Source organism: Ovis canadensis, chromosome 21 (assembly GCF_042477335.2).
Source record: "Ovis canadensis isolate MfBH-ARS-UI-01 breed Bighorn chromosome 21, ARS-UI_OviCan_v2, whole genome shotgun sequence".
Lineage (NCBI taxonomy): Eukaryota > Metazoa > Chordata > Mammalia > Artiodactyla > Bovidae > Ovis > Ovis canadensis.
In genome coordinates, this window is record NC_091265.1 from 58,785,624 (window position 1) to 58,809,363 (window position 23,740).

The 23,740-nt window shown below is 55.1% G+C and overlaps 3 protein-coding genes across 7 annotated transcripts; 2 read left to right on the top strand and 1 right to left on the bottom strand.

Annotated features, from left to right (window-relative positions):
* The first annotated feature begins 4 nt into the window (after positions 1 to 4).
* Positions 5 to 17,930, top strand: FERMT3 (FERM domain containing kindlin 3). Of its 3 annotated transcripts, none has more exons than XM_069566106.1 (15): positions 5 to 381; positions 940 to 1,112; positions 4,107 to 4,340; positions 4,560 to 4,679; positions 4,794 to 4,962; positions 5,172 to 5,274; positions 14,612 to 14,719; positions 14,867 to 15,001; positions 15,085 to 15,134; positions 15,242 to 15,366; positions 15,593 to 15,699; positions 15,853 to 16,092; positions 16,459 to 16,583; positions 17,158 to 17,299; positions 17,393 to 17,930. In XM_069566106.1, the coding sequence occupies exons 2-15, from the start codon at positions 953 to 955 to the stop codon at positions 17,570 to 17,572; spliced, it is 1,998 nt and encodes a 665-aa protein (XP_069422207.1). In that variant the 5' UTR covers positions 5 to 381; positions 940 to 952; the 3' UTR covers positions 17,573 to 17,930. The 3 variants fall into 3 exon arrangements, with proteins under 3 accessions (XP_069422207.1, XP_069422208.1, XP_069422209.1); XM_069566107.1 differs by having other exon boundaries at positions 190 to 381; positions 894 to 1,112; XM_069566108.1 differs by having other exon boundaries at positions 211 to 381; positions 856 to 1,112.
* Positions 17,897 to 20,436, bottom strand: TRPT1 (tRNA phosphotransferase 1). 2 transcript variants are annotated; one of them, XM_069566126.1, is made up of 8 exons: positions 20,330 to 20,436; positions 19,891 to 19,977; positions 19,562 to 19,643; positions 18,865 to 19,034; positions 18,598 to 18,772; positions 18,329 to 18,385; positions 18,143 to 18,253; positions 17,897 to 18,008 (listed from the first exon to the last, which is right to left on the bottom strand). In XM_069566126.1, the coding sequence occupies exons 2-8, from the start codon at positions 19,966 to 19,968 to the stop codon at positions 17,917 to 17,919; spliced, it is 765 nt and encodes a 254-aa protein (XP_069422227.1). In that variant the 5' UTR covers positions 19,969 to 19,977; positions 20,330 to 20,436; the 3' UTR covers positions 17,897 to 17,916. The 2 variants fall into 2 exon arrangements, with proteins under 2 accessions (XP_069422227.1, XP_069422228.1); XM_069566127.1 differs by having other exon boundaries at positions 19,562 to 19,721; positions 20,330 to 20,371.
* Positions 20,301 to 23,151, top strand: NUDT22 (nudix hydrolase 22). Of its 2 annotated transcripts, none has more exons than XM_069566123.1 (6): positions 20,301 to 20,460; positions 20,862 to 21,359; positions 21,694 to 21,792; positions 22,371 to 22,468; positions 22,606 to 22,699; positions 22,986 to 23,151. In XM_069566123.1, the coding sequence occupies exons 1-6, from the start codon at positions 20,386 to 20,388 to the stop codon at positions 23,085 to 23,087; spliced, it is 966 nt and encodes a 321-aa protein (XP_069422224.1). In that variant the 5' UTR covers positions 20,301 to 20,385; the 3' UTR covers positions 23,088 to 23,151. The 2 variants fall into 2 exon arrangements, with proteins under 2 accessions (XP_069422224.1, XP_069422225.1); XM_069566124.1 differs by having other exon boundaries at positions 20,451 to 20,539.
* Positions 23,152 to 23,740: the final 589 nt, after the last annotated feature.

A 23,740-nucleotide genomic window follows, 5' to 3' on the forward strand; every position in this document is an offset into this window, starting at 1 on the left:
GGCCAGAGAAGGATGGCTTCCTACAAGGGAACCCGAACTGGTGGCTTTTCTAGTTTGCATCGAGCCTCCCTCCAAATGAGGGGACCCTTTGTGGGGTGTTAGGTCCACAAGCCCCATTTGCTTCCTGTGCTCACTGGTAGCAGAGGCAGGGCTGTGTTGGCAGTTGCTTCCTGCACCCAGCGCCCGCCCGCCCTGGGGAGGGGCCGAGCCCGCCCTGCTCCTGATAAGTGAGGGCTGCCCTCTGAAGGAAACTCCAAAGAGAAAGCGGAGAGGGAGGAAGCACACAGCGGTCTGCAGGTGTGTGGGCCACGGCCAGGAGTGGCTGACGCGCCGACCTCCGCCCCACACACACACCTGCAGCCCCAGCCCCTTGCAGGCAAGGTAAGCCGGTGGGCAGCTGGAGGCCCAAGGACCCTCCTCGTCCTCGCCCTCTGGCAGCCCTCTCTGCCCAGCACGCCTCTCTCCGTGCGGCAACCTGGACTTTCCACGGCCCTTGAGAGGCGTCAGTGGCTTTGGGGTGGAGCTTTGGGTCTGATGGGGACTGTTTTTTGACCTGGGTTCACCATTTCTAGGGTGGGCAGCTGCCGGGGCGGGCTTGGGCTGGGCTATCGGCTGGGCAAGCAGGTGGACGTTGGGCCCAGCTCTGGTACTGAGCTGGGTGGTGTTGGGGAGCCCCTTCCTACTCTTGGGGGCCTTATCTTCCCATCTGCACAAAGGGAGAGGGCTGGGCAATGTGGTCTCTTGAGGGGCCCTTGTGAAACTCAACCATTGTGATGGAGAGAGGGGTCTGAGTCTCTCACCTGGAACAACCCAGCTTCCCGGGTCTTGCTGCTGCCGCGGCGCTCTAACCTGCAGGCTTGCCCTCTGGCCCCTTGCTGTCCCCGGCACCACAGGCCACCTCCCAGCTGCCCAGTCGCCTCCTTCCCATCCTCTCCTCAGCGCCACCACAGCCATGGCAGGCATGAAGACAGCCACCGGGGACTACATCGACTCGTCCTGGGAGCTGCGCGTGTTCATAGGCGAGGAGGACCCGGAGGCCGAGTCGCTCACCCTCCGCGTCACAGGGGAGTCACACATCGGTGGCGTGCTCCTGAAGATTGTGGAGGAGATCAGTGAGTGCCCACGACCCCTGCCGCCCACCGGCTCCCCCGGGGCTTCCGGGCCGGCCCTGCTGCGTGGCCCTCGATAATGGAGTCATAGTGACTCAGGCGCCAGCTTAATCATTTGGTTCCAAAAAAGACGTTTCCCCAAGTCAACTTCCCCTCCCTCCCACTGTCGTCCGCCCTTCCTCCATGCCAGCTGGTTCTGCTAAGATCCCCAAGGACCAGACCCGGCCACGGTCCTCTGGGCCAGGAGAGGCCTTGCCTGGGCTGAAGCTGAGGTCCCATTCTGGGGGCCAAGGGGAGGCCAGAGGGGGCTCCTGGTGACTCGGGGACCTGCGCCCACGCCCTGTCCCTGGGCGGAAGCCCTCAGCATGCTGGTGACAGGCCCCAGCCTGGGTGGGACTGCCCTGCCCCCACAGGAAGTTACAGCAGAGCCTCCTGTGGTATCAGCCCTGGAGGGGAGCAGGGCCGGCGACAGGGGGCTTCTCATCGCCTCTCCCTGCTGGGGTGGGGGCTGCCCCTTCCTGGGAGGGCGACGGGCTGGCTCTGATAACCAGAGCCGGAAGACAGGCCCACGATAGGCCCATCCACCCCACGACCTGGGCCCCTGCGGGTGCGGGGCGGGGGCGGGCTGCCTCAGGCCCATCCAGCCCCCACCCCGCCACGTGCAGCCCAGGAGGGAGGTCAGTGGCTTGTGGAGAGTGTGGGGCCCCCCCGGACAGCCCGGCCACAAGGCTGAGGTAGTGAGGGGAGCCTCCAGAAGGCAGGGCCCCAGGAGGTTGTGAAAGCAGAAGTGGGCAGCAGAGGGTCCCTCAGGAGACTGGGTGAAGAGACTCAGGCAGGCCCGGCCGAGCAAGACAGAGAGGGTGAAGACCAGGTGCCCAGAGAGAAGGCCCAGCTGGCCCCAGGGGACGGTCCATGGCAAAGCAAGAGGCCTCAGCAAGGAGCCTGGTGCTCCTTGTCGAGTCCAGAGTCAGGCCTGCGTGCGTGCTAAGTCACGTCCAACTCTTTGCAACCCCATGGACTGTAGCCTGCCAGGTTCCTCTGTCCAAGGGATTCTCCCAGCAAGAGTACTGGAGTGGTTGACACTCCTCCACAGGCTGCTGGGCCCCCAGAGTCGAGTCCCTCCTGCTCCTCCTGTCCCCCGCCCAGCAAATACTGTCCCCACTCCACCGACTCCCACTCCTTTCTTAGGGCGTCAGAGTCACTGATGCCCAGCCAAGCCGGCAGTGCCAACCTGGGGCCTGGAGAACAGCTGGGCAGGTGAGACCGACCTTTAGGGGCCAGCTCAGGGCCAGGGTGGGCTGCTGCACAGGGGAAGCCAGCATGAAGGTCGCACCCAGCCTGGGACAGTGTGAATCCTGAGTGAAGTGAAGTGGAAGTCGCTCAGTTGTGTCCGACTCTGCGACCCCATGGACTGTATGGTCCGTGGAATTCTCCAGGCCAGAATACTGGCGTGGGAAGCCTTTCCCTTCTCTGGGGGATCTTCCCAACCCAGGGATCGAACCCAGGTCTCCCACATTGCAGATTCTTACCAGCTGAGCCACAAGGGAAGCCCATGAATCCCGAGAGGGGGCTGCAAACAGGGAGGAGCTAGGCAAGACACTGGGGCACGGGGCGTGTTCTGAACAGGGTGAGCGTGGGGGGCTCAAGGGAGGACTCCTGGAGTGTGACAAGGAACAAGGCTGGGGGACTGTTCTGTCGGCTGTTTGGGATTCCATCCTGGAGGTGGAGAGCAGCAGGAAAGGTTCCCAGCGGAGGCTGTTGGGCTAAGGCAGGCCCCTCCCAACAGGGCGGGCTGGAGGCAGTAAGGCTGGACAGGAGGTAGAGTGTGGAGGCGGGACTGCCGTGGATGAAATGTGGCTGAAGGTGAATGGGAGGCAGCCTAGCAGGAGGGCCCTTGTCACCCCGTCCCCAGGGTCTACAGGGAGCTGATGAGGGGAGGGGGCACCTCTGTCCACTAAGTCGTGTCCGACTCTTTGCAACCCATGGACTGTAGCCTGCCAGGTTCCATTGTCCAAGGGGTTCTCCAGGCAAGAATAGTGGAGTGGTTGCCATTTCCTCTTCCAGGGGCAGACCCAGGGGTTGAACCTGTGTCTCTTTATGTCTCCTGAACTGGCAGGTGGATTCTTTACCACTAGCACCACCTGGGAAGCGCCACCTCCCCGCCCCCCCCCCCCCCACCGAGTCAGGCAGAGCAAGGTTAAGAGGAGCCCCTGGGGGGCTGGCACTCAGGACTGCTGCATTCATAGCCCCAGAGCTGGGCGTGCAGGCAGGCGAACAAGGGTTTCTGGAATGATCGAAGCCAATGGATGTGCCCCTTAGCCAGTGGGTTTCTGGCCTGGGGCTCACAGCAGAAAGATGAAGCCATAGATTAGATGAGACCGGCTCCCCCTCACCCTGGGAAAAGGCATGGCCAGAGGGAAGAGGGTCCTCTTCCTGAACCAATGGGGATGGGCAGGGGCCGGCCTGGAGAGGGGTCAGCGAGAGAGAACAAGGGCAGAGGGCCATGAGGAGACAGGAGTGGGTACCGCAAAACCAAGAACAGTGAAGGCGCAGCGGGTGCTTCTGGGCAGGAGGAGGCTGGAAGGAGGTGGAGTTGGGGCCGGAGATGGGACCACTCCCCAGGAAGGGCTCTGACACTAGGGGACATCACCTGGCACCGGTTCAGGCTCCTGGGGGAGGATCAAGAGGGGAGTGCGCGTCTTCTGTCACTGGCTGCATGAGACCTCGAGGTGCTCGCACCTCTAACCGAAAGCGCGTGCTCTGTACCGGCGCGGCCACGTGCCTGTGTCAGAAACCTTCCACCCGCCAGGGGACCTGCAGGTTAGCCAGCAAACAACCGTCCTGCCACGACCTCAGTCCTAGGCCTCCAGCCTGGCCCTGCTCCTGGCCTGGGCCGGGGAGTGGGTGTTTACCACCTCTGGATCCCAGGCTTGTGCTCAGCGCTGGGGACAGGGCCCACCTAGCCTGACATGGTCGCCCTTGCCTGTGGCCCCACAGAACGCAAGCAGGACTGGTCAGACCATGCCATTTGGTGGGAACAGAAAAGGCAGTGGCTGCTGCAGACCCACTGGACGCTGGACAAATACGGGATCCTGGCCGACGCCCGTCTCTTCTTCGGGCCCCAGCACCGGCCCGTCATCCTGCGGCTGCCCAACCGCCGGGCGCTGCGCCTCCGCGCCAGCTTCTCCCAGCCCCTCTTCCAGGCCATGGTGGCCATCTGCCGGCTCCTCAGTGAGTCCCCGGGTGGCACCCACGCTGCCCCCTGCCAGGGTCCAGCCCGGGGGAAGGTCCCCTCCCTTGCCAGGCCCAGCCACTGTCACCTCATCCGTGCCGAGCTGTTGTTCCCCCTCCAGCTTGGGGGGCTGGGACCCACCCCAAACTGCCCATGGGTGGGGCGGGAGGTCACAGGGCAGGACCCTGGCCCCCCCTTGAGGCCCCGGCTCCCCTCAGGTATCCGGCACCCTGAGGAGCTGTCTCTGCTCCGGGCTCCCGAGAAGGAGAAGAAGAAGAAGAAAGAAAAGGAGCCGGAGGAGGAGGTGTATGACCTGACCAAGGTCGTCCTGGTCGGGGGTAAGCGCAGGCTGGGGCAGCCCAGGGATGCTGCTGGGGAGGGGGCCACCTGGGAGAGGCCTGGGTGAGTGGGTGAGGCGTACCGGGCCTGACTGACCCCCACCCGCACTTCAGGCGTGGCCCCTGCGTCGTTCCGGGGGATGCCAGCCCACTTCTCAGACAGTGCCCAGACGGAGGCCTGCTACCACATGCTGAGCCGGCCGCAGCCTCCGCCGGACCCCCTTCTGCTGCAGCGCCTGCCTCGGCCCAGCTCCCTCTTGGACAAAACCCAGCTCCACAGCAGGTGCGCGGCCCCCCAGGTCTGCACGCGCCCTGGTGCCCCACGCCACGTGTCCTGCTCCCAGAGCCCACCCCCTCCCCTGTGGCCTGCTCGGTCTCGTCCGCAGGCCCCCTTTCCTGTATGTGCGTGCTTGCCCCCGAGCCAGCCCGGCCCCCTGCACCGCCCCGCTGCCCCTGGCTCGGCCCTGACCCCCGGCCTGTGCTCTGGTCCAGGTGGCTGGATTCCTCGCGGTGCCTCATGCAGCAGGGCGTCAAGGCTGGGGATACACTCTGGCTGCGCTTCAAGTACTACAGCTTCTTTGACCTGGATCCCAAGGTGGGCCGGGTCAGGGAGAAGGGAGGCTGGGCCAGTGGGACGCGGGGGACCTTGTGTCAGAGGTCTGGGCTCCGCGAAGGTTAGACACCTGTGGGAGTCTGTCCAGCTGTCTGTCGGTCCACACCCCCGTTGGTTAGCTCCACCAACATGGTGCTGGGCCCCCGTGGATGCCAAGGCCTGTTCCTCAAGGGTCGACAGGGAGAGACAGCTCAGTGTAGACCGTGGTAGATGCTGGGAAGCCTGCTCAAGTGAAAGACGCCCGCACCTGGGCTCAGGGAAGGCCTTCTGTAGGCAGCGGCACTGGGACCGGCAGGAACCAGGGCAGGTGAGGGGTGAAGCTTTGCAGGCAGACGCCTGTATAGCTCCCTACCTGCCTGCCGTCGGCATGGCAACAAACAGGCTCAAAAGCCCCACTTCTCTGTCCCCACTTCCCTGCAAAGCTTGTAAGCATCGTTGTCTACAGAACCCTGGGGTGCCGTGTCTTTGCTCCCCAGAAGCCTTTCCAGTGGGTACTCCTTGATGCCCTCTCTCTCCTCAGCCAACTCCATCCTGGAGTCTTTCTTCCCCGTCCTGTTGAGGTGACCAAGCCCTCCATGCTGTTTTGGTTTTGTCTGTACCGCATGGAGGGCATGCGGGATCTTAGTTCCCGACCACGGATGGAACTTGTGGCCCCTGCAGTGGAAGCATGGAGTCTTAACCACTGGCCTACCAGGGAAGTGCCCCAGTCCACTTCTTACTTGACTGCTTAGGATCCCCACGCGCTGCTCAGGGGTCTACAGCTGCCCTGCCCCTCTCTGCCCTTCCTCCTATCTCCACAGCCTCTGGGAGTTGCGGGCCCCAGGGCTCCCTCTCCAGGCTCCTCTCTCCACCCTCTCTCCCAGGAAGCTCCAGCCTCCTGGGTTTCAGGATCATCTCTGTGCTCTTGAAGCTCTCAGTTTTACCACCTCCACCCCAGATCTTCCTCCTTGAGCTCTAGACTCTTGTGTCCAAGCCCTAGACTCTCATATCCAACTGGCCATCTCTGCTCTGGCACCTAACAGGCATCTCAACTTCTGTTTGAAACAAAACTCTTGATTCCCTGTCTGCCCAGTGCTTCCTCCTACCACGGACTCATGGCAAAAACCCTGCACTTACACGTCTCTTGTTGTGGCTCCCAGGCTCTAGAGCACAGGCTCAGTAGTTGTGGTGCTCAAGCTTAGTTGCACCATGTGGAATCTTTCTGGACCAGGGATTGAACCCATGTCTCCAGCATCAATAAGCAGATTCTTATCCACTGCGCTACCAGGGAAGTCCCATTGTAATTATTTAAACTTTAATAGCCAGTCCATTATTTTTTATTAAACTTTTGGTTTTGAGGTAACTGTAGACTCACAGACAGTTATAAGAACTAATACATCAGATCCCACTGGTTACCCAGTTACCCCCAACCAGTATCATGATCAGGACCTTGACCTGATACAGTCAAGACACAAGACAGTTCCCTCAGTCAATTGTCCTGCAAATCCATTTTTTAAAATATAGAAAGCAGTCTTTCCTCTCTGCCTACACACACACCATTTCCTACGCTCTTTATCCCAGTGTATAGGTTCAGATTTCCAGCTGGTATCATTTTCTGTCTGCCTGAAGGACTTCCTTTAACATTTCTTTTCAAGCTGACCTACTGGTGATGAATTCTTTCAGTTTTTGTTTGTCTCTGTAAGTCATTATTTTGCCCTTGATTTTGAAAAATACTGTTCTTTGATGTAGTGTTCTCGGTCAGTATTTTTTTTTCCTTAAAAATACTGCCTCACAGTCTTGTGGCTTGTTCCTTTGTAGGTAATGTGTCTTTTTCTGACTGCTGTTAAACGGTTTTCTCTTTACCACTGGCTTTAAAGAATGATGATCCTATGCCTTAGTTTGCTTCAAGTTACTCATGCTTGGGGTCCATTGAGCCTCTGGAATCTGAGTTTGTAGTTTTCATCAGATTTGGAAAATCTTTGACCTTTATTTCTTCATGTATCTTTTCTGTGCCTCCGTTTTATGGGAGTCTGATTACATGATGATTAGACACTGAAAATCGTCCCACAGTTCACACAAGCTCTGTTCAGTTTTTTCTTTCCCCCAGCCTGATTTTCCTGTGTTTCATTTTGGATAGTTCTATTGCTCTATCTTCAAGTTTACGAATCTTTTCTTCTCCCTTGTCTAATCTGCCATTATTACCCTGCCTAGAAGTTCAGTTTTGACCTTTTCAACATTTTCCATCTCTCCTTAACATGGTCATGCTTTCCTCTATCTTCTTGAACATACGAGATATATTTAAAATAACATTTTAGGAACTTCCCTAGCAGTCCAGTGGTTAAGACTAAACCATCCCTGGGTGGGGAAGTAAGATCGCACATGCAGCAAGGCCAAAAAAATAAAACCTTTTTAGTGTTTTTGTCTACTAATTCTATTGTCTGTGTCATTTCTGGATCTACTTCTACTGACTATCTCCTAATTATGAGTTGTATTTTTCTGCTTCTTTTCATGCCTGATAATTTTTAATTTGATACCAGACACTACAAATCCTATGCTCTTACGTGCTGGGTTTTTTAAACACTTTAAAATCTTATTTGGGGATAAAGTTAAGGCACTTGGAAACAGTTTGATCCTTCTAAGGTTTGCTTTGAACATTAATAATTGTAATTTATAATAATTAGTTAGGACTTCCCAGGTGGCCAATTGGTAAAGAATCTGCCTACCAATGTAGGAGACACGATAGAGAGAGAGATGAGAGATGTAGGTTCAAACCCTGGGTCAGGAAGATCCCCTGGAGTAGGAAATGGCAACCCACTCTAGTATTCTTGCCTAGAAAATTCCACAGACAGGGGAACCTGGTGGACTGTAGTCCATGGAGTCACAAAGAGTTGGACACAACTGAGCATGCGCAAAGGCAAAGGCAATTATTAATTAGACCGGACAAAAATTTACCCTATTACTGAGGCAAGAGCCTCCTGAGTATTCTGATGTTGTATACATATGATGAGGTTTCTCCAGTCTCTGTTGGGAGTATGAGCTCTTCCCACCCTGGTGTGAGCTCTGGCAAATGTCCACGTTTTCTTCCATCAGCCTGGGCTTGTTTTCTTACACACTCATTCATCAGCTAAAGACTCAAAAGGAGCCCTCTGCTGATTCCATGCAGAACGTTCTCTCTGTGCAGTTCTCTCCTCTGCAGCCCTCTGCCCTGTGAATTCTAGCTGCCTTAGACTCGCCAAATTCTCAGCTGCACCTGCTCACCTCTCACCTTGGGGAATATGCTGGGCTCCATTTGGGGTCCTCCTCTCGCCTGCAGCACTCACACTTGCTCCAGGCAGCAAGCTGGGGAAATCTCACCATTCATTCACTTGTTTCATAGCAATTAGTGGTTGCTGTTCAGGGTGGTCTGTTATCCACTATCTAAAATCCATTTGGTTTTCCTGTTTTCTTTGTTTTGTAAATTAAATGTTTTGTTTTGTTTTGTTTTGTGTTTTGGCTGCACCTGTGGTATGTGGGATCTTAGTTCCCTGAGCAGGGATCAAATCCGTACCCCACCAGTGGAAGCACAGAGTCTTAACCACTGCACCACTAGGAAAATCCCTTAAATTTTATTTTTAATCAAAATAACAGCTTAAGGAGTTGAATAGTCCCAATAGTAATAACAACAACAGAAAAACACTTCCTTTCTACCTCTTCTTATCCCAGATTTCTGATCCCTAGAGACTGTAGGTTTTAAGTCTTTAGCTTTTTATTCTAGTGTTTGTCTCTATATGACAAGCTTAGATATGTCTATTCCCTTGATTTTTTTCATTCCATGCATTATCTATTCACTTTGTATGAAAGATGAAAATTTAGCTGTATTATATCCTCCCTCCTTCCCCTACAACATACACCTCTTTTGCATCTTCCCAACTGAGCTATGTTGTAGTTTTTGGTTAAAACAACATGAGCGCAGTTGTAAATGGTAACACATATAAATAGCGTTCTGAGCTAAGCCACAGAGTGACTATACTTCCTTTCATGGTTTATTTATTTTCTGTTAACTGTCTGTGCTGTGCTTAGTTGCTCAGTCGTGTCCGACTTTTTGCAACCCCATAGACTGTCTCCAGGATCCTCTGTCTGTGGAGATTCTCCAGGCAAGAATACTGGAGTGGGTTTCCATGCCCTCCTCCAGGGGTTCTTCCTAACCCAGGTTTCCCGCATTGCAGGCAGATTCTTTACCATCTGTTAATTGCCTATCTGTGCACAATTAGAAGTGAGATGCCAAAAGTCTCTCTGGACACTCTCCGTGAATCTGTGGCCTGCCATGAGAGCTCTTCAGAGTGATGAGGTGGGATGTTCCTCCAACATAACCCAGTCCCTCCAACACTGCAGCTGGAGCACAATGCCCCTTTCAAAATGATTGGTTACTTTAGGGTATCAACCAGTGTTACATCTTGGAGAGAACCGTGGAATGGCAGCAATCTAGACCCATTGGTTGACTGCTGTCCTTGAACTTCCCTTCACTATTTCCTGGTAATTCCTATAGTTGACTTCTTGATTCCTGACTCCCTCATCTCAATGGAGCTTCTGTTTCAATGACTTGCCCTAAAATGGCAAACTGGTAATAGCTTTCCCTAAGTGGTTTGAAATCCTGTGTGTTTGAAAAGGTCGCTGGTCTGTCCTCACATGAAAGTTTGCATAATTCTAGGTTTGAAACATTTTCCTGCCAAATTGTGAAGCAACCTCTCATTGTCCTCGAGTTTGTAGTGTTTCTGTTGAAGAATCTAACTCCATTTAATTTTCAGCCCTTCCATATGTGACCCTTTCAATTTTTCTTGGAGGAGTAGGAGAGGCCCCAGAAACTTAAGAATCTTCTTGGGAGTTGCCTGGTGATCTAGTGGTTAGGATTCAGCAATTTCACTGCCATAACCTGGGTTCAATTCCACATCAGGAAACTGAGATCTTACAAGCCACACAGCACAGCCAAAACAAAAACAAGACACAAAAGAATCTTTTCCTTATCTCTTGATGTTTAAAAAAAATCTCTCAATAGTATGTCCTCATGTGAATCTTTCTTCTTTGATTGTCCCACACACTTGCTGAGCCCTTTCAGATCAGAAGCCTGGGTCCTTGAGTTCTGGAAATACAAACTCTTTAATAATTTACTGCCTTCCATTTTTCTGTGTTTTTTTTTTTTTCCCCTCTTGGAACTTAGTATATATTACACCTCCTGGATTTATTTTCACAAGAAAAAATTAGATATTTATCTTTTCTTTTCCTTTTTCATGTTTTTTGTCTTTTTGTTCTACTTTCTGGAAAGTTCCTTGACTGATCTTCCAAATGATCGATTGACTTTATAATTTCTGCAACTGTCTTTTTAAATTTTAAGAGCTCTTATTTTCTGACTGTCCCTTTTTAGTGTTTTTTATTTTATTTCTTAGTGTCATATACATTTAGAAATACTCACAAATGTCACCAACACATCAAGCAATAGAACTTTACCAGCATTCAGAAGCCAAGCAGTATCTCCCACAGGGGGAACCATTAATGTTACTGCTAACACCATAGATTAGTTTTGCCCATATTTGAAATTTACATAAAGGAAATCACACATTCTATGTACTCTTTTATGTCTATTTTTTTCACTCAGCATTATGCTTGTATGATTCATCCATGTTGCATATAGGGTAGCATATTTCTCACTGGTGTGTAATATTTCAGGCTGTCAATACACCACAGTTGATTTTAATTTCTCCATTCTATTGTTTGTTATTATTAATTTTTGGCTGCACCAGCTCTTCACTGCCGTGTGCAGGCTTGTGGGCTCAGCAGTTGTGGAGCATGAGCTTAGTTGCTCCATGGCACATGAAATCTTCCCAGACCAGGGATTGAATTCGTGTCCCTTGCATTGGCAGGAGGTCTCTTACCCAGCACACCAGGCAAGTCCTCCATTCTCTTGTTGATGGGCATTGTACAGTTTTTAGATTGGGCTATTATGAATAGAAACACTATGAACATTCCAGCATATGTCTTTTGGTGAACATATACCATAGTATCTGTAAGGTATACACCAAGAGGTGGAATTGCTGGGTTGCAGGGCATGCACTAGTTTGAAAAGTGAAAGTGTGCCCTATTCTTTTGACGCCATGAACTATAGCCCACCAGGCTCTTCTGTCCATGGAATTCTCCAGGCAAGAATACTGGGGTGGGTAGCCATTTCCTTCTCCAGGGGATCTTCCCAACCCAGGGAGTGAACCCAGGTCCCCTGCATTGCAGGCAGATTCTTTACCCTCTGAGCCACCAGGGGTTATGGGGCAGGCACTGGTCTAGCTGTAGTAGATAACCACACCCCATATACCCCTACCAGCAGTGATGAGAGTTTCAGCTGCTCCACAGATTCACCAGTGCATGGTATTTCCTACCTTTCCCATCTTAGCTATTCAGGTGGGTGTGTAATAGTATCTCATATGGTATTTTGTCTGTTTATTCAAGCAGTTTTACTGAGATATGACTTATATACCATAAAAACCACCCGCTGTAAGCAGTTTATTTGTAGTAAGATACAGCTATGCAACCATCACCACAATCCAATTTTAGAACATTTCCATCACCCCAGAAAGTTCTCTAGTGCCCATTCGTAGTCATTCCTTCTTCCACACCCAGGCAACCACTGATTTGCTTTCCTATGTGGGTTTAATGTACATTTCCCTGATGACTAATCAAGTTGGGAACTTTTTCACATGACTATCAGCCCTTTGGATATCCTCTTTTGTGAAGCTGCTGTCCAATGTTTTACCAGTTTCTACACTGAGGTACTTATCTTTTTCGTATAGCCTTGTAGGAGTACTTCATATATTCTGTGCAGAGTACTTTGACAGATAAATATATTGTGAATATATTTTCACAAAGCACAGAATACTTTGCCTTTTCGTTCTCTTAGTAGTTTATTTTGAGAAACACGAGCTCCTAATTTTAATATAGTCTGAGTCATATTTTTGTTTCATGATTAATATATTTTACATCCTGTTTAAGAAACCTTTTATTCTAAAATTGCACAGATGTAGTCCTATTTTTCTCTAAAGATTTTACTGTTTTCACTTTGCTATTCAGATCTGCAACTCAACTGGAGCTTGTATGTCGTAAGAGGCAGAGATACAAATACTTTACATTTTTTTTAGTTAAAAAAAAATTTTTTTTTAATCATATGGGTATCCAATTGACCCAGGTCCATTTATTGAAAAGAACATCCTTTCCCCAGTGATGGCGAGATTTCCCTTGCCCCAAGGTGAACATACATGAGTCTCTCTCTGACTCTCTTTTTAGATATTTTTTAAGAATTGTTTGGGAGTGTCGGGCGTTAGTTTGCAACATGCAGGACCTTTGATCTTCCTTGTAGTACGGGAGACTATTTGCGGCATGTTAACTCTTAGTTGCAGCGTGTGGGATCTAGGGATGGAACCTGGGCCCCCGGCACTGGGAGCACAGAGTTTCAGCCACTGGACCACCAGCAAAGTCCCTGCCTCTAACTCTTTTTGATTCCACTGATCAATTTGTCTCTGTCAATACCATGTTGTCTTAATTACTATACCTTTATGATTACATTCCTTTTCAAAATAGCTTCCTGTTCTTGTTTTATGAGCACAGAATTTTGTCTCTGTAAGGATTTCAACTAGTGTTTAAAGCTTTTTTCTGCTCTCTACATTGTCTTTATTTCCTCCAAGTTCTTTTTCCCCCTGACTATAGTTCATGCCAGCAGTTTTAGTTAAATGTGGATAATCCCTGCCTGCTCTTTCATACTTAGTAAGGCTCTAAGAAGCCAATTAGAAACCTGAGTGGATAAATAGGGCTTGGCATTTGGGAGGGTTTCCTGGGGAAAATGGGGCAGGAATGCCCCTCATTTTGGGGGATTTCTCTTTGGCTTCTCAGCAGTGAAAGCTCTGATCTCCTGACTGGGGAATAGAAGGCTCATTGCCAATGTCTTTGATGGCAAATGGAGAAGGGCTGAGGGTATCTCATCTTTCAAAATGCCAACTTTCTCCTCATTCAGCTGTTTTCAGTACCACGTACTCCCACCCAGCTGTGCCGGGAGTGCCAGATGCACTGGCTCAGCATCTTGAGAGAGTAAATCTCTGGTTTCTACCAGGTGCCAGCTGGGAGCAGGGAGTCACTCAGCTGCAGGAAGTAGGGAGGGACTGTTCCATTTACAGACTTTCTATGGTCCTCATTTGAGCCCACCCTTGCCTCACAGAAAGGCTTCCCTGGTGGCTCAGACAGTAAAGAATCCACCTGCAATGTAGGGGACGAGGGTTCAATCCTTGGGTTGGGAAGATCCCTTGGAGAAGGGCGAGGCAACCCACTCCAGTAGTCTTGCCTGGAGAATTCCATGGACAGAGGTGTCTGGAGGGCTACAATCCATGGGGTTGCAAAGAGTAGGACACGACTGAGCGACTAACACCTTCACCTCCCAGACCTGAGCCTGTCTACGACATGAACTGGGATGCCTCTGTTCAGGTCTTAGTTCTTTTTGCTGTTTGCTTTCTGATTTTTCCAAACTCATTAGTGCCTTTGCCATAGAACAAGAGAGGGAAAAGAGTGTGAGAACCCAGCTCTCTGTCCCTGCAACTCAGTCCCTGTCCATGTTTGTGCTTTTCGTCTTCCAAAATTTTGTTAGTATCTCTCAACCTGCTTTAGTCCCCTCTCTCTTCTTAGTTCTTTTGCCTTTATCCTTGTTATGCCTTTGCTATTGATGTTGGTGGGTTTCAGAGGGAGTGTGGGCTTAGTCTTACTTCCATGGGCAACTGGGGTTGCCCCTTTGAGGTCCCTGCTCCTTCTCTCTGGAATGTCCTTCCTACCACTCTTCTCGTCAGTGGCTCCTTGTCATTCCCAGGTGTCAGCACAGCAAGCCACCTCCCCAGGGAAGCCTTCCCGGAATGCTTCCTTCTGGGGAGTAGCAGCCCCCCCACCCCCACACCCTGGTTCCATTCTTTCTCATCACCATCAAACTTGTGGGCTTCTTGCCTGAGCACACGAGTGAGCCCCTGCTTTGGAAGTTACTTCCTTTATCGCTTTGAATCACTTATTTATTGAGAGATTTACTCAGCCCCAGCCTTGTCCCTTCACGCAGGGCACACAGTAGACAAATAGTCAATATCGGCCCAGAAAGGTTTAGAGGGAAGAAGCTGCCGCCTGCCTGGGCAGATGGGGTTGGCAGGCTGGGGTTGGGGTCTGCTGCCCATGTGGAACCACTCCATGAGCTTGCACAGCATAGGCCGGGCTGAGGCCGGAGGCTTGTGGGGAGCTGGGTGCATGGGGTGCTCAGGACAGATGTCACCCAACCAACCCAGCCTGCCCCTTCCTCCAGACAGACCCAGTGCGGCTGACCCAGTTGTACGAGCAGGCTCGGTGGGACCTGCTGCTGGAAGAGATTGACTGCACCGAGGAGGAGATGATGGTGTTTGCAGCCCTACAGGTACCGGGCAGGCCGGGAGGGCCCCTGGGGGCTGGGTGCAGGCCAGGCCCAGGGCAGGGTCTTCCAGCGGGAACCCTGCATCAGGGGAAGCCCTGTTGGGCAAATGAGCTGCCGGCTCAGCCGTCCCTGGCCACGTGCCCCCTCCAGTACCACATCAACAAGCTGTCCCAGAGCGGGGAGGTGGACGAACCGGCGGGCACAGACTCAGGGCTGGACGACCTGGATGCAGCCCTGAGCAACCTGGAGGTGAAGCTGGAGGGGTCGGCACCCACGGACATGCTGGTGAGGAGGGGCTCCAGTCAAGGGCTGGGGTCAGGGCTGAGCGCAGGGTCTGGGTGCCCCCCCCTGACACCTCTTCTCCCCAGGACAGCCTCACCACCATCCCAGAACTCAAGGACCATCTCCGGATCTTCCGGTGAGTCTGGGTCCAGCCTTGGCAGCCCTGCTGGAGGCAGGCCCAGTGCGGAGAGAGGATGGTGGGGAGGGAGGTGGCCTGTCCTGAACCTCCCGCCACACCCTCAGGCCCCGGAAACTGACTCTGAAGGGGTACCGCCAGCACTGGGTGGTGTTCAAGGAGACCACCCTGTCCTACTACAAGAGCCAGGAAGAGGCCCCCGGGGACCCCATCCAGCAGCTCAACCTCAAGGGTGAGTGATGGCGGTCTGCGGGACAAGGGCAGGGGTGGGGCAGGGGCATGCAGGGGCCTCATCTGACCCACCTGGGACTGGCCAGGTGAATGCTCTCACCTGTTTCCAACTAGGGGCCGGAAGATGCCCTCTGACCCGAGGCCGCTGTGCAGGGCTGGCATTCACCCAGGGCCCTTGCACCAGGGCTCCTCTCCCCAGCCTCCTAGCCCATCCCTTCTTCCTCCAGGCTGTGAAGTGGTCCCCGATGTCAACGTCTCGGGCCAGAAGTTCTGCATCAAACTCCTGGTGCCCTCCCCTGAGGGCATGAGTGAGATCTACCTGCGGTGCCAGGATGTGCGTGAAGGGCCGGGACCAGGGCCCCTGGAGGCTGGAGCTAAATGGGTGCTGGGCGGGGCCAAGCCAGGGGCACGAGACGGGGCCAGGCAAGGGGCAAGGGTCAGGGTCAGACCAGGGTCCTCACCTCTCTTCCCGCCCATCCCACCCCAGGAACAGCAGTATGCCCGCTGGATGGCTGGCTGCCGACTGGCCTCCAAGGGCCGCACCATGGCGGACAGCAGCTACTCCAGCGAGGTGCAGGCCATCCTGGCCTTCCTCAGCCTGCAGCGGACAGGCGGCGGCGGTGGGGGCTCCGGCAACCATCCCCAGGGTCCCGATGCCTCCGCTGAGGGCCTCAACCCTTATGGCCTTGTGGCCCCACGCTTCCAGAGAAAGTTCAAGGCCAAACAGGTGCCAGGGAGAGTGGGTGGTGGGAATGACCAGAGGGTTTACCTGGCCAGCCTCGACCTCTGGATCTCCACAGAGCCTTCCCCTGGAAATGCACGCCCTCACTCGATCCTTCTCCTTCCTGGGTCCTGAGACTGGGTGTAACCCTCTGGGAGGGGTCACAGTCCAGCTGCCCCGTCCTCCTCAGGGTCTGGCTCAGCTCACGCGGCTGAATGCAGACAGGGTGCACGCCAGTGGCCCCACGCCGGGCACTCCCCACCCCAGGCTCGGCACTGTCCCCACCCCAGGCTCTACATCCTGTCTCCTTGATGGGGACAGGCAGGGGGGTCTCAGGGACCTTGGCAGCCCCTCACCAGCATGGTCCTGCAGCTCACTCCACGGATCCTGGAAGCCCACCAGAACGTGGCCCAGCTCTCATTGTCTGAGGCCCAGCTGCGTTTCATCCAGGCCTGGCAGTCCCTCCCCGACTTCGGCATCTCCTATGTTGTGGTCAGGTAGGAGCCCCACCCCAGCCTGCTCAATTAGACACAGCCCTCCCCTGCTGCCTGGGGGCACCATGTGAAGCCTTCCTTCCTGTCCTCGGAGGGTAGACCTTACTGAGGGCAGCCCATGTACACCCCCTCCATCCTGCAGCTGTGCAGCACACATTAGACGGCGATCAGGCCGAGAGTGGGTGGCCCCCTGCACCCATCCCAGCCGTGCCACACACCGTTCTCTCTCTGGGCCTTGGGCAGCTGGTCTATAGGACAAGGTTGAGTGGCTGCTGTGAAGGGAGCACCCCCTTTGACTGCCCACTTTCCGAGCCTGTAGGCAGGAACAAGCTGAGGATGATGCTAAAAAAAAAAATGTTCCTATTGAAAGGCATGGACTATTTGGCTGATGCTGCTAAATGCTATCATAGTGATTACATCAGTGAAGCCCCATTTTCCATGAGGAACTTGAGACCCAGAGAAACTAAAGGACTAACTTGCCAGCTTGCTCCTGAGTGCTACACCAGGCTCTCTGGGTGGGTTCCAGGGCCATGCAGAGTCGGGGGTTTCCCCCTCACACTCTCCACTTGGGTACCAGGTTCAAGGGCAGCAGGAAAGATGAGATCCTGGGCATCGCCAACAACCGGCTGATCCGCATTGACTTGTCCGTGGGCGACGTGGTCAAGACCTGGCGCTTCAGCAACATGCGCCAGTGGAATGTCAACTGGGACATCCGGCAGGTGGGCCTGGAGTGAGGGTCGGGGGAGGGACCTGGGACTGGGCTGGACCCAGCCAGGGGTAAGGCACCAGCCCTCTGACCGCCCGCCCCACAGGTGGCCATCGAGTTTGATGAGCACATCAACGTGGCTTTCAGCTGCGTGTCCGCCAGCTGCCGCATTGTGCATGAGTACATTGGGGGCTACATCTTCCTGTCCACGCGGGAGAGGGCCCGGGGGGAGGAGCTGGATGAGGACCTCTTCCTGCAGCTCACGGGAGGCCACGAGGCCTTTTGAAGACTGTCTCACTGCCCCCGCCTGCTCACCACCTGCCATGACCACTCCTAAGTCCACACCCACTGGGACTCACCATCCACACCCTCTCCAGACATGCAACGACCGAGCTGGACCCATTCACTCACTGTCACTGGTTTTGTGTAGACCAGGGTCCTGGCTGGGTCAGACCCTGCCATCCTCCGGGAGGGTGGGCCCTCATTTGCACAGCACCCGCCCTTCCCTTGTCTGAGTGGCCAGGACCAACACCTCTGACCCAGCTGAAGTCCCTGAGCACACGAGGAAGACTGGCTGCAGCCACAGGATGATAACTCAGAGTTTCATACATTTTTTAAAAAATAAATATTTTATTGTTGGGTCATCCCTCTTCCTCTGGAGCCATGCGCGGGGTCTCTCTGATGCTCTGTTTCTTCATTACCGGCCAAGGAGAGGGGCTTTCCTGAGACAGAGAGGAGAGTTGGTTAGAGAAGGGAGAGCTAAGTCAGTCTGAGGTTGCAAGCTGGGAAAGAGGTGAGGGCAGAGAGCACAGGCTTCAGGCACAAAGAACAGGCTGGCTGGGGTGGTAGTTCTTACGGGTAGGGCGCAGCTGCAGGGCCTCCTTGAAATACTTGGGAGGCAGGACGCCGTCAGCATTCCCTGGAGTCAGGATCACACCATTGGCAGAGCGAAAGAAGGGGATTCCATCTGCAGACAAAGCCAGACCTGTGACTCAAGCCCTCTCAGAAGGCCTGGGGTGGTCCCTCCTGTGTCCAGACTCACCTGCCAGGGCCAGGGGCCCATTGATGAACACAGCCACTTCACAATTTGGCCGCATGCCTGAGTGGACAATTGGAGCTGGGGCCTGGGGTGTCTGGATTGTAGTTATCAAACCTGGGTGGGCTGGGGTCCTGGGCTCATTTCAGTGGGTGGGGAAGGGGTTTGTTCCTGCATGCAGCGTATGGGCTGGCCCTAGACAAGAGGCTATGACCCTCGGAGGGGGACCTGGAAGGACAGATTGTGTAGGAGTAGCTTGGGGGAGGGGCACTGACCACTGATGACACCAGGGTCCCCAGGCAGCCCTGGGGCCAGGTGGATGTGTGTCCTTCCTCGGCAGGATAGGCCCTTGAGCAGGATGGACGGCCAGTGCTGCCGGAATGTGCCATGGACAAGCATCAGGGGCAAGGCCTGCGGGGTCTCCAGGGGCTCCAGCTCCAACTCAGGCACCTGGGATGGATGCGGGGGGAAGGGCGGCAGTGAACCTCCCCTCACAGGCAGGGGTCGCACATGGCTCTGCCACTTGTCCCCTTAGTACCCACCTGTAGGGAGTGACCCTGATTGGCCCGGATGAGGGGGCTGGTGCTGGGGTCCCCTGGCTGCAGGGCAAAGCGCTGCTTCACATTGGTGTCCACCACGCGTTGAACATCTTCAGCTGAGAAGCTGCGGAACTGGGGCAGCTGCAGGAGGGCGTCCAGGGGCACGAAACCATCTGTGGGAAGGCAGGGTGGTAAGGAATTGACCTTGCTCCGGCCTGGGCCAGAGTTTACAGGAGGAGCCTCAAACCGCAAGACCAGAGCCCATGTGACCTTTAGAAAGTCCCCCCCTTTCTGGGCCTCAGTCCCTTACCTTACATGAAATAGGCTCTGTCTCACGGAGAGACAGGTCCCGCCTGTCTCACAGAGGGTCACAAAGATCAATGGACCTTTTTGAGGACAGAACCCAGCCCAGAGTGGACACTCAATAAACATCCGTTGCCCCAACACCCCTAGTGCCCAATCTCGGTGTGTTTATTGGGCCACTGGGCTGGAGCTATCACCAGGCCTGGCCAGACACAGGCTCCTCTCCCAGTCCGCCCTGGACATGATCCTGGGCTCTGGGCCTCAGCCTTCCCTGTACCTACTGTGCTGGCCCGGAGGACTGTGGTAGGAACCATGGCGGAAGGCGATTACCGACCGGCTCACTCTACTCCCTGGGCTCTAAGCACTCCTGGGCCCATCCCCTAAGACGTCCACTTACCGGCCCCCATGGGAAGGCCCAGCTTCAGGGCCCCATGGCGCAGGGCGTAGGACAGAGCCTTGGACAGCTGGACGTCTCGGTCCTGAAAGAGCCCAGCGCTGACCCTCAGTCTCAGTGGTGACCCTGCCTTCCCAGCTGCTCACCCTGAAATCTGAGTGACCTGCCGCAGAAGGAGACCAGAGGGACAGCAGTCCCTGTGCTCCTGGGAACAGTATGAACCAGCAGCTCCCGCTCCCATGCCATCAGCATTTCCCAGGGAGCAGGGCTCAGAGCTGCTCTCCCCTGCCCTCCCACACTGGGAGCAGGGGTGAGGGTGGAGAGGGGAGCACCTGGTCCCGGGGGGGTCTGTGAGCCCTTCTACCCTTGGGCCCAGCTGCTTCCCTCCTCCTTCCTCCAGTGGAGTTCATGGCCAAGACCTGTGGGGAGCAGTAACATGGAGACTGTTAAGGACCCTCCCACATCCCCATGCTGCCCCGTGTCAAAGAGCCTCAAGATGTGAGAGCTGGGAGGGGGATATTCAGATCACTAAATTCACTTCCCACCCCCAACTCCCTGGAGCCGATAGGGAAACTGAGGCCCAGCAGGCAAAACTTCCCAAGGTCACACTATGTCAGCCACGGGTCCCAGGGAAGCTGAGCCCCCCTGATCTAGGCTCGCTGGTCTGCTCCGCAAGGCGCGCCTCGGGAGGCGCGGCCGGCATCCAGGCTAACGGGCGGAATTGTTTGGGCCGGCCAGACAGACGGAGCGGGGACAGACAGGAAGGCTCACCGACTCGGGGTGCCGGGCAGCTGATCCGGCGGGGCCCTGAGCGCCGGGACCGGCCAATGAGAAGCCGAGAAAGAAGTAGGCAGGCACTTCCGTTCCGAGGAAAGGGGCGGAGCCTGCGGGAGAGTGGGCCGGTGAGTGCCGGCTGGAAGCTGGAGCTTCCAGACGGTGGGAGGGGTCCCGGCGTGTCTAGAGTTGGAGCCAGGACCTTTGGTTTGCGGAGACAGGGGCACTGGGGGGAGGCAAGACCTTTGGTTTGGGGAGACAGGGGCACTGGCGGGGGAGACAGGACCCAGGACCTCTGGGTTGTAAGGATGCCAGGGAGTCTAAGGGATGTCTGGTAGCAGGAGCCTCGGAGCTCTTGCTGGGATGATAAGACATTTTACTGCCTAGGGAGTGGTCAGGGGAGTGCAGAAGGGCTGGGGGGCGGGGGGTTGGGTACCCTCAGGAAGTCTGTGACAGAGGGGGCCAGCTGCCGCGCCCAAGGGAGGCTGTGGGCCCCCCGAGGTGACAGTCTTGGCTGTGTCATCCCCAGAACTGCCCTCTCCAGGCCATGGACCCTGAGGTGTCCCTGCTGCTGCAGTGCCCCCTCGGGGGGCTGCCTGAGAAGCAGGTTCGGGCTGAGCTGAGCCCAGCCTATGATCGTCGCCCACTGCCAGGAGGGGACAAGGCCATCACCGCCATCTGGGAGAGCCGGCTTCAGGCCCAGCCCTGGCTCTTTAATGCCCCCAAGTTCCGCCTGCACTCCGCCACACTGGTGCCCACTGGCTCGCCAGGGCCACAGCTGCTCCTGCGCCTGGGCCTTACTTCCTATCAAGACTTCCTGGGGACCAACTGGGCCAGCTCAGCTGCCTGGCTGCGACAGCAGGGGGCCACCGACTGGGGTGACAAGCAAGCCTACCTGGCGGACCCCCTGGGCGTGGGCGCTACACTGGCCACTGCTGATGACTTCCTTGTCTTCCTGCGCCGATCTGGCCAGGTGGCTGAGGCACCTGGGCTGGTGGACGTGCCCGGTGGGCATCCTGAGCCTCAGGTGAGATGCCAGGCTGGGTGCAGAGGCACAAAGAGCCACAAAGCTCAGCATTGTCTTCCTCATCTCTTAAAAGGGGAGTTGGCCTGGTGCTTCTCCAAAGTCTCTTCTTAGGGGTAGCCTCTCAGCCTCTCCGCTGAATCCTGCCCCAGACCCATGGGAAGCTAGGGAACTGGGGGTGGGGTTGGGGGTGGGGACTGAGAACCTAGCTGAACCTGTAGTTTCGCATCTGGAAAAAGGGGGCTGGGGTCAGAGAAAGTGGCCCTCAGGGCCAGGGAATGTGGGGGAAAAGTAGGGCGGAAAGAGGGGAGCAGAGACTGAGCTTGACCTCTCACAGGCCCTGTGCCCAGGTGACAGCCCCCTGCACAAGGACCTCCCTGGGGAGCTGGTGGTGCATGAGCTCTTCTCCAGTGTCCTCCAGGAAATCTGTGATGAGGTGAGTGAGGGGCAGGCGGAACAGAGCTGTGGGCAAGCAGGGAGGAGGTAGAACAAGCCAGAATTCCACAGCTCCAGACTGGCACACGGCTTGTGGGATCTTAGTTTCCTGACCAGGGATTGAACCTAGGGCTTTGGCAGTGAGAGTACAGGACTCCTAACTGCTGGACTGTCAGGGAAGTCCTAGGCATCCAGCATTGAGCAAAGAGCTTGGCTTTGCAGCTAGGCACACTTGAAGTGGAATTCTAACCCTTGCCTCTGTGTGCCTCAGGGTTTTCCTCCCTACAGTGGGGATAATGATAAATGTCTTGCCTACTTCCCCACCAGGTTTGTTGAAAGAGGAATAAATAGGAGTCCCAGTTACTAAAGCAACTTCCCTTGGGTGACTCTGGGCAAACTGTTCCATCTCTCCAGTTCGTTTTCCCACATGAAATGAACGTGCCCAAGATCGGACTTTCTGTGACTTTCAGCACTTGAACTACAAACTGTAAAATGCTGTACTAGGGTAACATGCTGTTCTTCATTGAGGGGGCAGGGATGTGGGAATTGGGCACTGACAGGTGGTACCCCTGGCCCCAGGTGAATGTGCCGCCACTCACCCTGAGCCAGCCGCTGCTGTTGGGCATCGCCTGCAATGAGACCAGTGCCGGCCGTGCCAGTGCTGAGTTCTACGTCCAGTGAGTGATCTCTGGGGGACAGAATCCTGGGTCCTGGAGTAGGTGGGTGGTTGAGGGGCATGGCTGAGGGAGCTGGTGCTCCACAGGGACCCTCCAGGGGCTAAGCACTCACCAGGCCACTCTCACATCCTGTCCAGGTGCAGCCTGACTTCTGAGCAGGTGAGGAGACACTACATGAGTGGGGGACCTGAGGCCCACGAATCCACAGGAATCATCTTTGTGGAGAAACAGGTTCGAGGTGGTAAAGTGTGTCATTTGGATAAGCAGCTGGGTTGGGGCTTGCAGAGGCCTGGTGATGCACGTCTGTCTCCCAGGCCTGAGTCAGACGGGGCTCCCAGGTCTCAGAGTTTCTCTCTAGAGCCAGAAGTCCTCATGGGGTTGCCTTCAGCCCAAAGGAGAGTGCCAGGGACCTGCTCAGCTCCCTTAACATGAGGCTCTGAGGCTCAGGAACTGTGGGCACAGCTCCCACAAGAAACCTGACTCTGAGATGTCTGGGTCTCACTGTCTCTCCCCACAGAGTATGCAGAGGTTGCAGGAGACTGAAATGTGGGCTGAGCTCTGCCCCTCAGCCAAAGGTGCCATCTTCCTCTACAACCGGGTCCAGGGAAGTTCCACCTGAGTCTCCTGGAGTCCCCAGCCCTATCACCACAGCTCGGAAGACAATAAAGGACTTTATTCTTGGATTCCTTTGGCATCTGCTGTTTCCATGAGACAGAGGGGGCCACTGGGAGAGCCCAAGGTGGATGAGAGAGACAGGACAAGTGACTTGGGTTAAAAAAAGGCCCAGCCTCAGTTTTCCCCTCTGCAAGCTGAGGGCCGTGCCCCTTTGCCAGGTTCCAGTGAGGTTCCAGGCTGACTATGGGGTGGAAGGGTTTCCCGAATCTGCCTGCAATGCAGGAGACCCGGATTTGATCCTTGGGCCGGGTAGATCCCCTGGAGAAGGAAATGGCTATTCTTGCCTGGACAGTCCTATGGACAGAGGAGCCTAGCGGGCTACGCGCGGGGTCGCGATGAGTCGGACACGACTGAGCGACTTATTTTCACACTTCACTTTACGGGGTGGAAACTGCTTTGTGAAATGCGTCTCGGTGCAGAGTGGAGTAACAGTTACGTCCGAAGGAGTGATCAACAGAGGCTGAGCTGAAAGCCTCACTCAGAGCAGGACCAGTCCCGCCGGCTCCCGGGTGGGCACCGGCGCCTCTCTGCAAGCCCTCCGGCCTGGGCGAGGCATCAAACGCCAATAGGCGCTCGGGGGCGGGGCTTCGCCGCAGG

Excerpts from the sequence above, each read along its gene's own strand:
- FERMT3 (XM_069566106.1), top strand. The coding sequence starts at position 953 with ATGGCAGGCATGAAGACAGCCACCGGGGACTACATCGACTCGTCCTGG. Across the intron at positions 15,135-15,241 it reads GACCATCTCCGGATCTTCCG|GCCCCGGAAACTGACTCTGA; the intron begins GTGAGTCTGGGT and ends CCACACCCTCAG. Across the intron at positions 15,367-15,592 it reads CCAGCAGCTCAACCTCAAGG|GCTGTGAAGTGGTCCCCGAT; the intron begins GTGAGTGATGGC and ends TTCTTCCTCCAG.
- TRPT1 (XM_069566126.1), bottom strand. The coding sequence starts at position 19,968 with ATGAACTCCACTGGAGGAAGGAGGAGGGAAGCAGCTGGGCCCAAGGGT. Across the intron at positions 19,644-19,890 it reads ACAGACCCCCCCGGGACCAG|GACCGAGACGTCCAGCTGTC; the intron begins GTGCTCCCCTCT and ends GGGCTCTTTCAG. Across the intron at positions 18,009-18,142 it reads CCTGCAGCTGCGCCCTACCC|GAAAGCCCCTCTCCTTGGCC; the intron begins GTAAGAACTACC and ends TCTCTGTCTCAG.
- NUDT22 (XM_069566123.1), top strand. The coding sequence starts at position 20,386 with ATGAGAAGCCGAGAAAGAAGTAGGCAGGCACTTCCGTTCCGAGGAAAG. Across the intron at positions 21,360-21,693 it reads GTGGGCATCCTGAGCCTCAG|GCCCTGTGCCCAGGTGACAG; the intron begins GTGAGATGCCAG and ends GACCTCTCACAG. Across the intron at positions 21,793-22,370 it reads TCCAGGAAATCTGTGATGAG|GTGAATGTGCCGCCACTCAC; the intron begins GTGAGTGAGGGG and ends CCCTGGCCCCAG.